At 41.9% G+C, this 12,397-nt stretch overlaps 1 protein-coding gene across 1 annotated transcript in view; it reads left to right on the top strand.

Annotated features, from left to right (window-relative positions):
- The window catches only part of ralgapa2 (Ral GTPase activating protein catalytic subunit alpha 2), a 90,874-nt gene that overhangs the window by 39,052 nt on the left and 39,425 nt on the right, over positions 1–12,397 (top strand). Inside the window, exons 17-28 of the mRNA XM_030783778.1 lie at positions 744–878; positions 1,542–1,661; positions 2,712–2,815; positions 3,400–3,490; positions 3,665–3,844; positions 6,006–6,199; positions 6,348–6,446; positions 6,848–7,003; positions 9,749–9,877; positions 10,623–10,751; positions 11,085–11,143; positions 11,487–11,595. Of these exons, the coding sequence (XP_030639638.1) occupies positions 744–878; positions 1,542–1,661; positions 2,712–2,815; positions 3,400–3,490; positions 3,665–3,844; positions 6,006–6,199; positions 6,348–6,446; positions 6,848–7,003; positions 9,749–9,877; positions 10,623–10,751; positions 11,085–11,143; positions 11,487–11,595 (1,505 nt within the window). The remainder of the gene's footprint in view (positions 1–743; positions 879–1,541; positions 1,662–2,711; positions 2,816–3,399; positions 3,491–3,664; positions 3,845–6,005; positions 6,200–6,347; positions 6,447–6,847; positions 7,004–9,748; positions 9,878–10,622; positions 10,752–11,084; positions 11,144–11,486; positions 11,596–12,397) is intronic.

Below are 12,397 nucleotides of genomic sequence, written 5' to 3'. Positions count from 1 at the left end.
AATAGTCGGAACTGGTCACTTTGAATAAATTGTTTTGTAAAACGTATTTGTTGCGTTACTGTGTTATTTAGTGAGAATTCCAATGATTTTTACGAACGATAGAAAACGTCTTGAGAATTTCTGGAAGTGCTGATGTGGTGAAGTCATTCCTGCATTCATTTTGAATATAGGTACCTTTCCCCCGTTTGAATTTTGTGCTTCATTTAAGGTAGTGACTGATGTACGATACTTGGAGGAGAGTGGAAGTCATGTGACAGCACGTGGTTCTATATGGGTACCTAAGTGTCAGTGACAAACAGCCTTCTAAAGAACACAGCCCGAGGTGTTTTCTTGGACATAGATTGCCAGCCACAGTTGGTAGATTGTAAGCTTTGTGGGGCACTCCTCAGCACACCGCAAAAAGGCCTTAACTGGGTGCATGAGTCAGGAGCCAAAAGAGCGTTCCAGTCAGAAGTGACTCTTTATTTCCTCCAGAATGAAAAGCCGCCTGACCAACCTTATGAGTGAGAAATGACATTGGCTGCCTCCTCAAGATTTTTTCTGTGTTTTTTAATGATTTTTTTTTTCCCCCACTCTGAACTCTGTCTCTTTTAATCTCTCTGTACACTGTTTTAAGATCAAAATGCTGTTGTGCTGTTTTGTGCTGTGCTGTTTACTTGCTGTTGATTGCTTTTCCTTCTTTCTTTCTTTATCTCCTCTTTCCCCATCTCTCTGTCTCTGTTTTCCTCTTCTTCTTTGGGAAGCTAAGCGAAGCCAGTCTATCAGCAACTGTGTGCATCTCTACGAGGCTTTGCCTGCCGCTAAGAGTGTACCAATGCTTCTCCACACTTTCTTACCTGGTATCTCTCACAACTCTTACTGTTCTCACAGACTCTCAGGTAACTCTGTCCTTCTCTTCATTTCCCTCTATCGTTTTTCCCTCCTGTCTCTAAGCTCTGCTTTTTCTTTCATCAGTCCCTCATTTAACAATCTGTCAGACTTACGTAATCCTGTTTCATTCAAGAAAGATGTAATTCTCTACAAAAACTCATTTTATCTGTTTTTATCAGAAATACGTATTTGTATGGTTTTAATGTCGATAAACGCCCAGATTCATACAGTAGTGTGTTGTAGCAAATAGAAGAGAGATCATCAGCTGACTGTGGGCAGTAATGATTTTCTTCGGGGTGTATTCTTCCTACAACATGCATGTCAGTGTTGGATCTCTGTGTTCCATCATTTGTTTTCATATCTTAACAAACTCACAGAGCTAGTGCACTGTTCCTTATCACCTTATTAAAGACTTTATGAACACATGTTATGACTTCGATGTTATGATTTCAGTCACTAAACACTGCGATGTGTTCATGTTGGGCTTCAGTTCATTTTTTTCCTTAACACATGGTATGATATTGAGAAGTCCTGTTAGTAGTTGTGAATATTTGTGGTTGAATGAATTTCTGAACACATGAGATTATGTGAGTATCCCGGCGCGTGTGTGTGGGTGAACATTTATGAGTCTCTAACCTTAAATGCTGTCTGACTGTCTGCCCTGCACACAGATGTTGAGGAGTGTCAGCTGTCAGAGTGTGGTGGGGAGGGAGAAGGTGGAGAAGACTGTACACTCCCCCGCAGCAGCAGCACCTCCGATATTACACACCAAATCACAGACTCTTTTGCAGGTACACACACACATTTTACTCTCAGAAATAGATCACAATTCTTTCTTCTGCCCTTCTTACAGTACGATTTCAAGCTACCTAAGCATCTAATCGAGCTGTCTGTATTTCATCAGCAAGCTCTAATGTTCTGGAAAATGATTTTTAGCATAGTTTGTCTTCTCATAATACCTTATTATGGAGTAATAGATTCATCAGAATAATCAGGAAGCCAGGAAGTTGTTTAGGGCTTATTGAATGGGAATGGTACATTTTTGTGTATTACTGATTTCCTTAACAAACTTAACAAAGGCTGACAAATCACACCATTAACTCCCAGTTCTTCAGAGGTGACAGAAGCTCATTATAAGACGTTTTTACCCATTTTCCCTTTTAAGGGATTTCTTTGCTCTAGATTTGGACTTGAGCTTAGTCTTAACTTTTGCAGTTTTGATTGTGAATCAAACAAATATCTGTTTTTTTGTTGTTGGTTTTTTTTTTTCTTATCAGTATTTTAGAACATTTTGCTGACTCCTAGTTTACCTGTAATACAAATTGAAGCCATAATACAGTATTGTGAACATTCAGATGACCTTAATCTTATTGTGGAACACCTTTATTCTAATGACTAAATTGTTTTGTTTTTTTTTGTTTTTTTACAAACTTATTAGTCAAATGACAAAATGTCTAGCTTTGTCACCTTTCATGCAGGATGGGAGTATTATTTGCTTGCCTTAACTTATTGTTACAATTGCTGAGTGTAGATAAGGTGACATTGTATGTGTCTTGTTTCTTGGTTTACAGAAGTAACAAAGTCTTGTTTGCAAATCTGATTGCTCTTTTTTTCACACTCAGTCCCATTGATTTGATTCTATTTCTCTTTTCCTTGTACTTGCTTAAATCCTTGTCTTTGCTTTAATAAATTAATGATTTTAAAATGTTACTATTGTCAGAGGTCTGTTGCCCTCTAGTGGATGTTAGATGTTTTGCACATGGACTTTTTCTGTAGGTTTATACTATCTGTATATGTCATGTGTATGTATGTAATGCTCTCTATGTGTGTCTGTGTTATAGGCCAGAGGAAGAGAGAGGACTCTCCAAATGCAGGCAGCTCCGATGGCAGGACATGGCAATGTGAGAGCAACTCTACAGGGAGAAAAGAGACAGAACCACCAACGGTCAGTCAGACGTACTCGGTCACTGACCATCACACATCCTCACAACTGCATTACTGTATTACTCCTCCTTCACTCCACCTATCACCTCCTATCATCCCTCTTCACTTTCATTATGCTCTTTCACCAGCTTTGTCTCTCCCACCATCACACTCAGTCACTCTGGGTTACCCACATCATCCCACCCTCTCTTCCCCTCATACTCTCTTACTTCCCTAACCTCCATGTTACTCTCACCATCCCTCTGTATCGCTCATAAAATACCCAGCCTTACTCCCCCATCACTGGACCTCATGGCTCAGTCACCCACCATCCCAACTGTCGCATCCACCATCATTTCTTATCACTCTCAGTGAGCACCATCCCCACTACAGCCACATCACTCCCAGTCCTCTCTGGTCTACGGCCAGTCTGAATGTTTGTTCTTTATTGACGTTGGTAATACCATGACACGGGTAATATCCATTCTTTATTGACATGGGTAATAACTTGTGTAGAAGAGTGTTAAACATTTTAGACTGGCATGTGAAGTACAAAGACTCACTTTTTTTTTTTCCTCTTCTCGTATTTTTCGTTTTGTCCGTTAGATTTTGATACGTCGGAGTAGCAGTCCGTCAGAGCTGGAGCACCAAGGGGAGACCCTGCCTACGTCCTTGAAACAGAGACTCCGTGAGAAAAGTGAGAATCTCCATCCTTCTGTAGAACCTCCTCTAAAAAAAGCCCTTTCACTGCCAGCATCATTTACCACTTACTGGTGCCATACCAGTAACTTGAGCAGTGCTGCAGTTGTTAGAAACGCGAACTGGCATAATGAATGTATGTATTTTTTTGTGTGTGTTTGTGTGTTGCCAGGTGAGAGTGTTAGCAGTGAGACATCAAATGGCTTCGTGAATGAGGCAGATTGTGGACTGTTAGCCTGGCAGGCATTCCAGGAGGAGGAGCACGATTCTTCCCCACCCAATGACGTCAGTGCGGCTGTGGACACAGAAAGCCAGAGGAGTCTCTTACTGAGCCACACAGACGCACTGGCAGGTATATACATTAGTACATTCATACACACACACACACACACACTACTACGCACTTGCAGGAGCATTCACATGATGTGAATGAATCTTGACCTACACCACTTCAGTCTTGTGTAGAAGTGCAAATGAAAGGTACATTAAACCAAAGGAAGCCTTTGTAACACTAGGTTATGAAATCAGAGATCTTATTCTTTATCATCAAAACCAACATGTTTCACTGGAAGCCTGGGTGTACTTGCAGATAAATGATAATGAGCCTGACTGCATTGCAAACACATGCACGCACACGCACGCACTCACACACACACACACACACACACACACACACACACACACACACACACAGGCACTGGTAGGAACACACAGGCACTGGTAGGAACACACAGACACACTCTCACACTTATATTTACTTTGGGCTGGAGAGCTATTTAAAGTCTCTAATTTCCTCTCTGCACTTCACTGTTATTATTGGTTATTGGTCTTTGAGATGAATTCAGATTAGAGCACTAGCAGAGGGAGAAGAATTCAAGGGCCTGCCTCAGCACTTGCTCTGCCTGTGTTCCCACAAGAAAACATTACACTTACCTATCAGTCTGGAACCGTGCTCTTCTTTACACAAAGTCCTCAGCTTGACCCCATCCCCTAACCCTGCCCTCCGTTTACCCCAAAACCATGTGATCTCATGAGTGATCAGTGTGTACTCCCTGCCCCTTTCCCTGAATGTGTATGTTTGTCAACTTACACAGGTATTGTCCTGAGTGCCTGTGTTATTCATTAGTTTCTCTGTGTATTACTGTAATGTTTAATGTGATTCCACATTCTCACATGAATCCTTGTACATTCAAGTGATTTGTCTCTCATTGTGACTGTTTTTCTTTGTTACATGATCAAATGGATAAGTCCTGGTTTGAACATCTGATCATGTGTGATTCACTGAAAGCAACTTGTCTCATTTATGTTTGTTACTGTGGTTGTGATGGTGAATCCACCCCACTCTGTCCTCCCTGCTTTTCTGTTTGTGTGTGTGTGTATATGCGTGTGTGTATGCATTTGTGTGTAGGCTCTGAGTGTCCCACCCCCTCCTCCTGTCCTCCTGTGTCTCCAGCGTTACTTCTGCCCCCCAGCTACACTGATGGGCCCCTTGAAGACAACATGCACCCACCTGTCTTACACATGTCTGAAGACCTGGGTATTACATCTTTACCCTTATCCCTATGTCTTATCACTCCATCCTACTCTTCATCTTCACAGCATGTTGGGCCAGACTTTGGCTCCTAGTCCTTGTTACACATGTTAATAACTCATATATTGTATCAGCAAAAAACAGAGAAAATCTCCCTCTTTCTCCTCATTTCCACATCCCTCTCTCACTCTGTTTTTCTCACTTTCCCTCTCCCTTTGTCTGTGTGCCTGTGTCTCTTAGTCCAGTTACCTTTTTTTGATCTCTGTTGTCATAGTGGTTAGTAGTAAATTGGTAAATAATATCAATGAAGGGAACGAAATTGCCCTGTTGTGTTGCTGAATACACCATTCGGATTGGTCAATGAGCAGTCATTGGCTCTGTGTGGCCAAGGAGTTTGCTCACATTACATATCCACATATCAGTAACCTAGCGACATGCAGTGTTAAGCATATTTTTGTAACCTTGTGAGCTGGCAAACTTCTTTGTTTATGGTTGCTAGGTTGTCAATGAATGGTTACGACTCCTCTGCTTCACAGCAGGGTTTTAACTGCTCTCTTTGGACTTGCTTTGTAATAGTGATGCATTTGCTGTTCTTTTGCCTTTGTAATTGGGATTTTAATAACAGTAACTATTTGAAAATAGTTAATAGAAGAGTAAATATTACTCTACTATAGCATCAAAGAATTCTTACATCGCAAACTAAGGCAGGTGGTATGGTTACCTCTCAGTAACCCTGAACCTCCCTCCTCACCCCCTCCTAACCTGTTCATCAGTGCAGAAGAAGTGTAGTATGTAACATGTTCTCGCATACTCTGTTGCTGTTGCACAACACGCTTTTTTTTTTTTCCTCCGGAGAGATTTGTAATGTCTTTGTAACAGTAAGGAGCCCATGACACCCCCCCCCCCGTCTCTCTCTCTCTACCTACTTATGTGTCTATCTATCTGTTTATTTATCTATCTCTTTTTCTCTCTCTCTCTGCAGACAGCAGTGAGTACCTGGCTGATGATATCAGCATTATTGCAGGAGGCAGTTTAACTGGTTGGCATCCAGACTCTGCGTTCGTGCTGTGGCGGAGGATTCTGGGTATTCTGGGAGATGTCAATAACATTCGCTGCCCCCGTATCCATGCCAAGGTGTTCAGCTACTTGTATGAACTCTGGCACAAACTGGCTAAGGTAATGCCCACATTACATTGCTCAGCAGTATAGACACAGATGTAGGCTGACTCAGGAATGGTTAATGCACAATAGCTCATATAGTTTAATGTGGTGGATAGTTAATGAATTCTGGCACTGGTGTTTTCTCTTTTGTTCTGAACTGTAGATCAGAGATAATTTGGGTATCAGCATGGACAGTCAGTCATCTCTACACAAACCCCTCTTCAACCCTCCTCTCCGTATGCTGGCCTCCTGGCTTTTCAAGGTCAGTGTTCCTCTTTCTCACATGCTCACACACACACACACACACACACACACACACAGAGCTTACCATAAGACTGATAGGCCTGTCTTACATACACAGGTAAACAGACACACACATTACATGTATACGTCCATCCAAACTAGATGCTTTGAACCAGTTTGGCGTAACTAGTTTGTGCTAGCATGACTGAAGTTAGAAACACCATTTTGATTCAGTTGAGGCTAAGAGCCTCTGTTTTCAAGTAAACACATCAGATTTTACAATGTACACTTGTGCATTATGTATAGAGTAAGAATATGGTCTGTTCATGCCAACCTGTGTGTGCCTATAAATAAATGTGTTTTAAAGTTTGTGTTTCTGTGTGTTTGAATACTTATATCCAACACTGTGTATGTGTTCAGGCCACCATGTTACCAGCAGAGTTTAAGGCAGGGAAACTACAGGCCTACAGACTCATCTCTGAAATGATGACCAAACACCAGGATGTTCTGCCAAATAGTGACTTCTTGGTTCATCTTTACCACGTCATGCATAAGGGCTTCACCAGTGAGGACCAGGTATCACTCAACAGTTAGCTTCAACTTTTAACCTTTAGCCTTTCACTTTTCATACTGACAGTCCAAGGTGCACACACGACCCTACTCACCTTTCATTTTCAAACCTTATATCTCTCACTTTTCCTGCCACCTCAGCAGGAAAAAAAAAATCATTTACAAAGTCTTGAAAATGCATGTATGTCCCAAAGAGCAACTCACTTATATTTATATTGGCTTTACCACTCCTGCTATGCTGTGCAATTAAAACATATTCAAGCTCCATTTGTTGCTGTGTTCAAGATCCATCCCTTTGTTTGACTCTGCCTACAGTGGAACAGAGATTGCAATTGTAATTAGGGAACTCAGCCTTCTCAGGGGCTGGATATTGGGAGGTTTGCTGATAGTATAGTCACACGCTAGTCAATATAAAGGCTTTGTAAATGGGAAGGGCGCCATGGTTGTCACTGTACGCCTTGTCAAACTGTGAAGCAGCTCTTGACATACACACCACTAGATGGCAGCATAGTCACATTCATTCAGTCATTTCAGTGTTAGACCTTCTTTATGTGGTGCACTGATTCTCGCTGTGTTCTTCACATCACATTGTGTCATCTTATAAGACTGATTTGATTAACTGTGTCATAAAACTGCATTTTGTTCTTGGCACAGCTCCGAATACATTTCCAGTTTTTAGAATCAACTAGACCTAAACTAACTCTACTGAGTTTTCTCATTTTGTTGGATTCTATATCTAAGGTTTAGTATTGTGATATGAATTAACTTCGCAACTTCAAAGCAAACAAGAAAGGGTAATAAAATGGAACTCTTAATATCCTAAATGTCACTAATAGACATTGCAAACTAGCTCATCGCAAAATAAGTAATAATCATTGCTTTGAAGTGGACGTGCCCCTCCCCGAAAAAGTGCCATATCAATGTAGGTTAGTAGTCCCACAAAATTTTGACAAATAAATTCCTTTTTTATTGGGAATGGCCCTTTTGCCCAGCCCATCCCTGAGTGTGTCTGTGTTCCTTTCTGGCACCACCGTAAGCTCATTAGGATGTTTTCTGTGTCATTAAATAATGTCGGAGCTCCTGTGGTGTGTATGGGATTAATTAAGCATTGCCGGGCACTGTGTTTGGTGAGAGAATATTGGCAAGGCCTCAAGCACTTCGAGAGGGGGTGAGGAGTGGTGGCAGCTCATCTTTAGTGCAGCCTCAACACAATGTGGAGATTTCTGCCAGGCACTACAACAAGCTGTTACTGGAGCTGTTACTGGAGAGAAAGTGTCCTGTTTCTCTCTCTCTCTCTCTCTCTCTCTCTCTCTCGCACACGCACGCACGCGCGCACACACACACACACAGGCAGATAATAGAGAAATCCAGAACTCAGTGTCTTGTGAATAATTTGCCAAGACAGCTCTTTGTTGTGAGCGTTTCACTGCTGATAGGTGAGCTTAACATTTTTGTGATGTGTTTGGTGTTGTGCTTGAAACTAAAAACACAAATGTATATACCACACATACACACTTGCAAAGAGTACTCAGTACCACCTGGGAACATTTCATTGCTTTCATTTTGGATCAGAACTATCCTTATAAAGAGGCAAAGGGAGAGGGACAGAAAAGAATCAAGTTTAAAGACACAGAGAATGTGTGGATTGTTGGGTCTTTGCTTATATATATATATATACACATTGGTTTGTTCCATTGTGCAGTGTAGTTGATGTTCCAGGCCTGTCTGCTCACTGTGGAATTTGGAGTTCATTTGCCTGTGTTTCCCATTTAATGAACGGAAGTCATAAAAGCCTCTTGTTTAGATGTGTCTTATATACTGTATGTTAATATCCCTTTTACTGCACAGACAGTTCCACTCCACAGGTCAAAACAAAACTCAGATTGGGCTTTCTGTATTTACTGGCCGTAATGGAACCGCTTTACAGAATTGCCGCTTCCTCCAAAATGCTCATTTGAAGTAATCATCCTGTAGTTTAGTGCTGGTTTAATTACTGCTGGCTGTTCTGTGTTGCAAAGGGCAATTACAGCAGAATGAGGGTAAAATGTCCAAGCAAAGCCTGTACTCCCACCAATTTCACATCTCTGTCACAGCATGTCCCTTTTCAGACCCATGTAGTGCCCCCCTCCCCACATAGCCTTTTTGCGTATGACTGGTTTCCGCTGTTTACAAAGGATTTCATTTAGGGAAGATGAATGCAGAGGAGAGACCGCAGAGCATGGTACACGTGTGTTTGAATGCACAGTGGAACTATGTCTGTTTTTGTGTGTGTGTGTGTGTGTGTGTGTGTGTGTGTGTGTGTGTGTGCGCGTGTGTGTGTGCATGATGCAAACAGAGTGATTGTGAAGATGTTGTGTGTTTGAACAGTCAGATTTTTTTATGGTAGAGCGTAAAAAGCACAGGTGTTCAGCTCTTAGCATTTAAACACTAATATAGATAAACGGGAAATGCACGCACGCACATGCACACACACACACACACACACACACACACACACACACACACACACACTCTCATGCACCTCTCTTTATAGATCAAAACCGCTTACATGTTTGTGTGTATGAGCAAAACACATACACACAGGCAAGTAGATTCAACCTTTCAGTCAACATACACAAACAGTCATGTGGAAGGATTTGCTGCTGCTGTGTGTAAAAAATGCTCAGTTTAGTAGCATACTACCGAAACTACTGGCAAATTTAATTTCTCCCTCTCTCTCTCTCTCTCTCTCTCTCTCTCTCTCTCTCTCAGGATGTGTTGAACACAGTGGTGAGGTGGTGTTCTCCAAGGTTTTTCTCTTTGGGGTTGCCAGGTTTCACTATGCTGGTTGGAGATTTCATCACTGCAGCTGCCCGTGTGCTCAGCTCCGACTCGTTTGAGGTTGTGAACCGCTGCTACACTCTAAACTCTAGACACACGCTCTCACAAAGCTCTGCTCAGCCCTCAGAGGAGTGTGGTGCTGTTAGATTATACACATTAAAGCAACCATCACACACTTTTATTCGTTTGACTTTCAGTTCATTACTTTACCGCTTAAGACAGACTGTAAGCTTAATTCACTTTTATTCTGTGATTGGCAGTTATTACATTAAGAGTTACTTCAGACTGCGAGCAAATTGACTTCAAATCATCCAGTGATTTTTACATGCAATTCTGAATGTCACTTACAGTATAGCCAGAGCATTAGTGACAGAACAATATCAGTCAGCCTTAAAATAAACAGAAAGACTGATCAACATCAGAAGAAAAAAAAATGGTCACAACAGGGAAAGAAATAGTTATTGAGGACTTGAACTTTAGACAGGTACCTTTAGCTTCAGACAGGTAATGGTAACAGACATGGTGGTAACAGGAAGGGGTGATATTACACTACGTACTGTATGTTATTTTAAGACAGTCTGTGTTGATTAATGAGAATGTGGAGAGCTGGAAGATTTTTTTTTTTCCTTTAAGGTATGCTAGACAATGCATCTATGATTTTTACTGTTATTATTATTATTATTATTGTTATTATTATTATTTGGGTCTTTGTGTTGATGTTATACTTTTTGGGGGTATTCATGCTGATGTTACACTCTTTTTTGGGGGTCTATGTGTTGATGTTATTCTCTGACCCTGGCTGCAGGCTCCACGTGTTGAAGCTCAGACAGTGCTTGGGTCTCTGGTGTGTTTCCCAAATCTGTACCTCCAAATCCCATCCCTGCAGACTGTCCCAGGGAGTGAAGAAATCGTGGTGGGCAGGGAGGACATAAAGGTATGTGCACCAGATCCATTTCGGATGCCTACAGGCTGAAATCAAACTGATACGCACACTTAAGTACTTCAGCTAACAGAGGTTCACTGTCTATTGTGTTGGTCTCCTTAATTTAAATTATTTTTCTCATGAGTGTGTTTAGTAAGTGCACTGATAAGAGAATTCTTGACAGTAATTTTTGCTTTCAAGGTTTTGTTTAAATTAATATGGAGTGAATTAGCAATAGATATTGATTGAGTTTTGCTGTGAGTATGCTTTAATTATGCTTGTTTGTGTGTGCGTGTGCGTGTGTGTGTGTGCGTGCGCGCGCGTGTGTGTGCTGGCTTTGTAAAGGACTACCTGGTGAATATTTTGTTGAAGACAGCGCGTAATGAGCCATGTGAGGAGGCCAGGTAAAGTACTGCATTTGTCCCACTTTCCTCATTGCTCCAGTTTAACTGCTTTAATGGAGCCATTCATGTAATGATGACAGTCAGCGCAGTGATAGAGGCAGTGTAAAACGTCATAGACAATTAACATTTCTGTCCTTCTCATCCTAACCGCTTACTGGCCCAAATAGCCCTCATGGTTGTTGCCTTCTTTTTTGGTGCATTAGTACCCGCTTTGCAACTGACACACCCAGCGTCTGTTTAGCTTATGTAAACATGAGAAGACTCAGGCATGAAGTGCTATCAGCAAGATTTGGCACTAGTGTCTATCTGTGTACATGTGCATGTCCATGTGTGTGTACTGCAGGTGTATCGCTATCTGCAGTCTGGGTGTGTGGATTTGTGAAGAACTGATGCAGGAGAAAATTCACCATCACGTGAAGGATGCCATCAACGTGCTGGGTGTCACTCTGAAAGTGAGTGTCTGTGTGTGTGTCTGTGTATATGTGTCTGTCTGTGTGTCTGTGTGTGTGTGTGTGTGTGTGTGTGTGTGTGTGTGAGTGTGTTTGTTAGGTACCACTCTAAAGGTAAGTGTTTGTGCTTGTCAGGTGTCGCACAAATTACGCCATGCACCCAGGGCATACGGAAAACTGGGACAGAAAGAATATTTTTTCATCATCTTGCCTTGGGTGTGTGCATGTATTTACGTGCGTGACTGTGTTTGTTTGGAGGACCCCCGTGTTCCTCGTACATGTGTGTGTGAAAAAGTGGAGGGCTTGTTGTGTTCTCTGAGGAGTGAGAGTAATGCAGGGACGTGCTGGAGTCATTTCCACTCACTCTCAAAAAGACGCACCCCAATTTTAGCCCTCTCAGTCCCTACCCCACACGTCTCCCCCAAAATGCACCTGTAATTCCCTGCTCCAGTTGACACAGAGTGGGTCAGCCTGGAATAAAGCCTGTGTGTGGGGAGGTAGGAGAGGAGGAAGCCATCTTCTAAAAGCAGGTGGTGAACTCTTAAGGCTCCATTCTCTTGTCTTTCTCATCTGTCCTGTTACTGCTTTCCCCTGTGAAGCACAAAAAGATGGGTAGTTACACAGAGAGACAGCATAGCTGTGTTCCTCTAAGATTTTTTTTTTTTTTTGCCACTAGAAAATTGCTGGGGACGAATATGGATGGGTCAATTTATAGTTTCACCTGTAATCAGATAAGACATATAATATCACCTGTAATCAACGGTGATAGATTTCACCCCCACTGATTTCTGGTATCACAGATATG

Source organism: Chanos chanos, chromosome 1 (assembly GCF_902362185.1).
Source record: "Chanos chanos chromosome 1, fChaCha1.1, whole genome shotgun sequence".
Taxonomy (NCBI): domain Eukaryota; kingdom Metazoa; phylum Chordata; class Actinopteri; order Gonorynchiformes; family Chanidae; genus Chanos; species Chanos chanos.
This window is presented reverse-complemented; position numbering and strand designations above follow the sequence as displayed.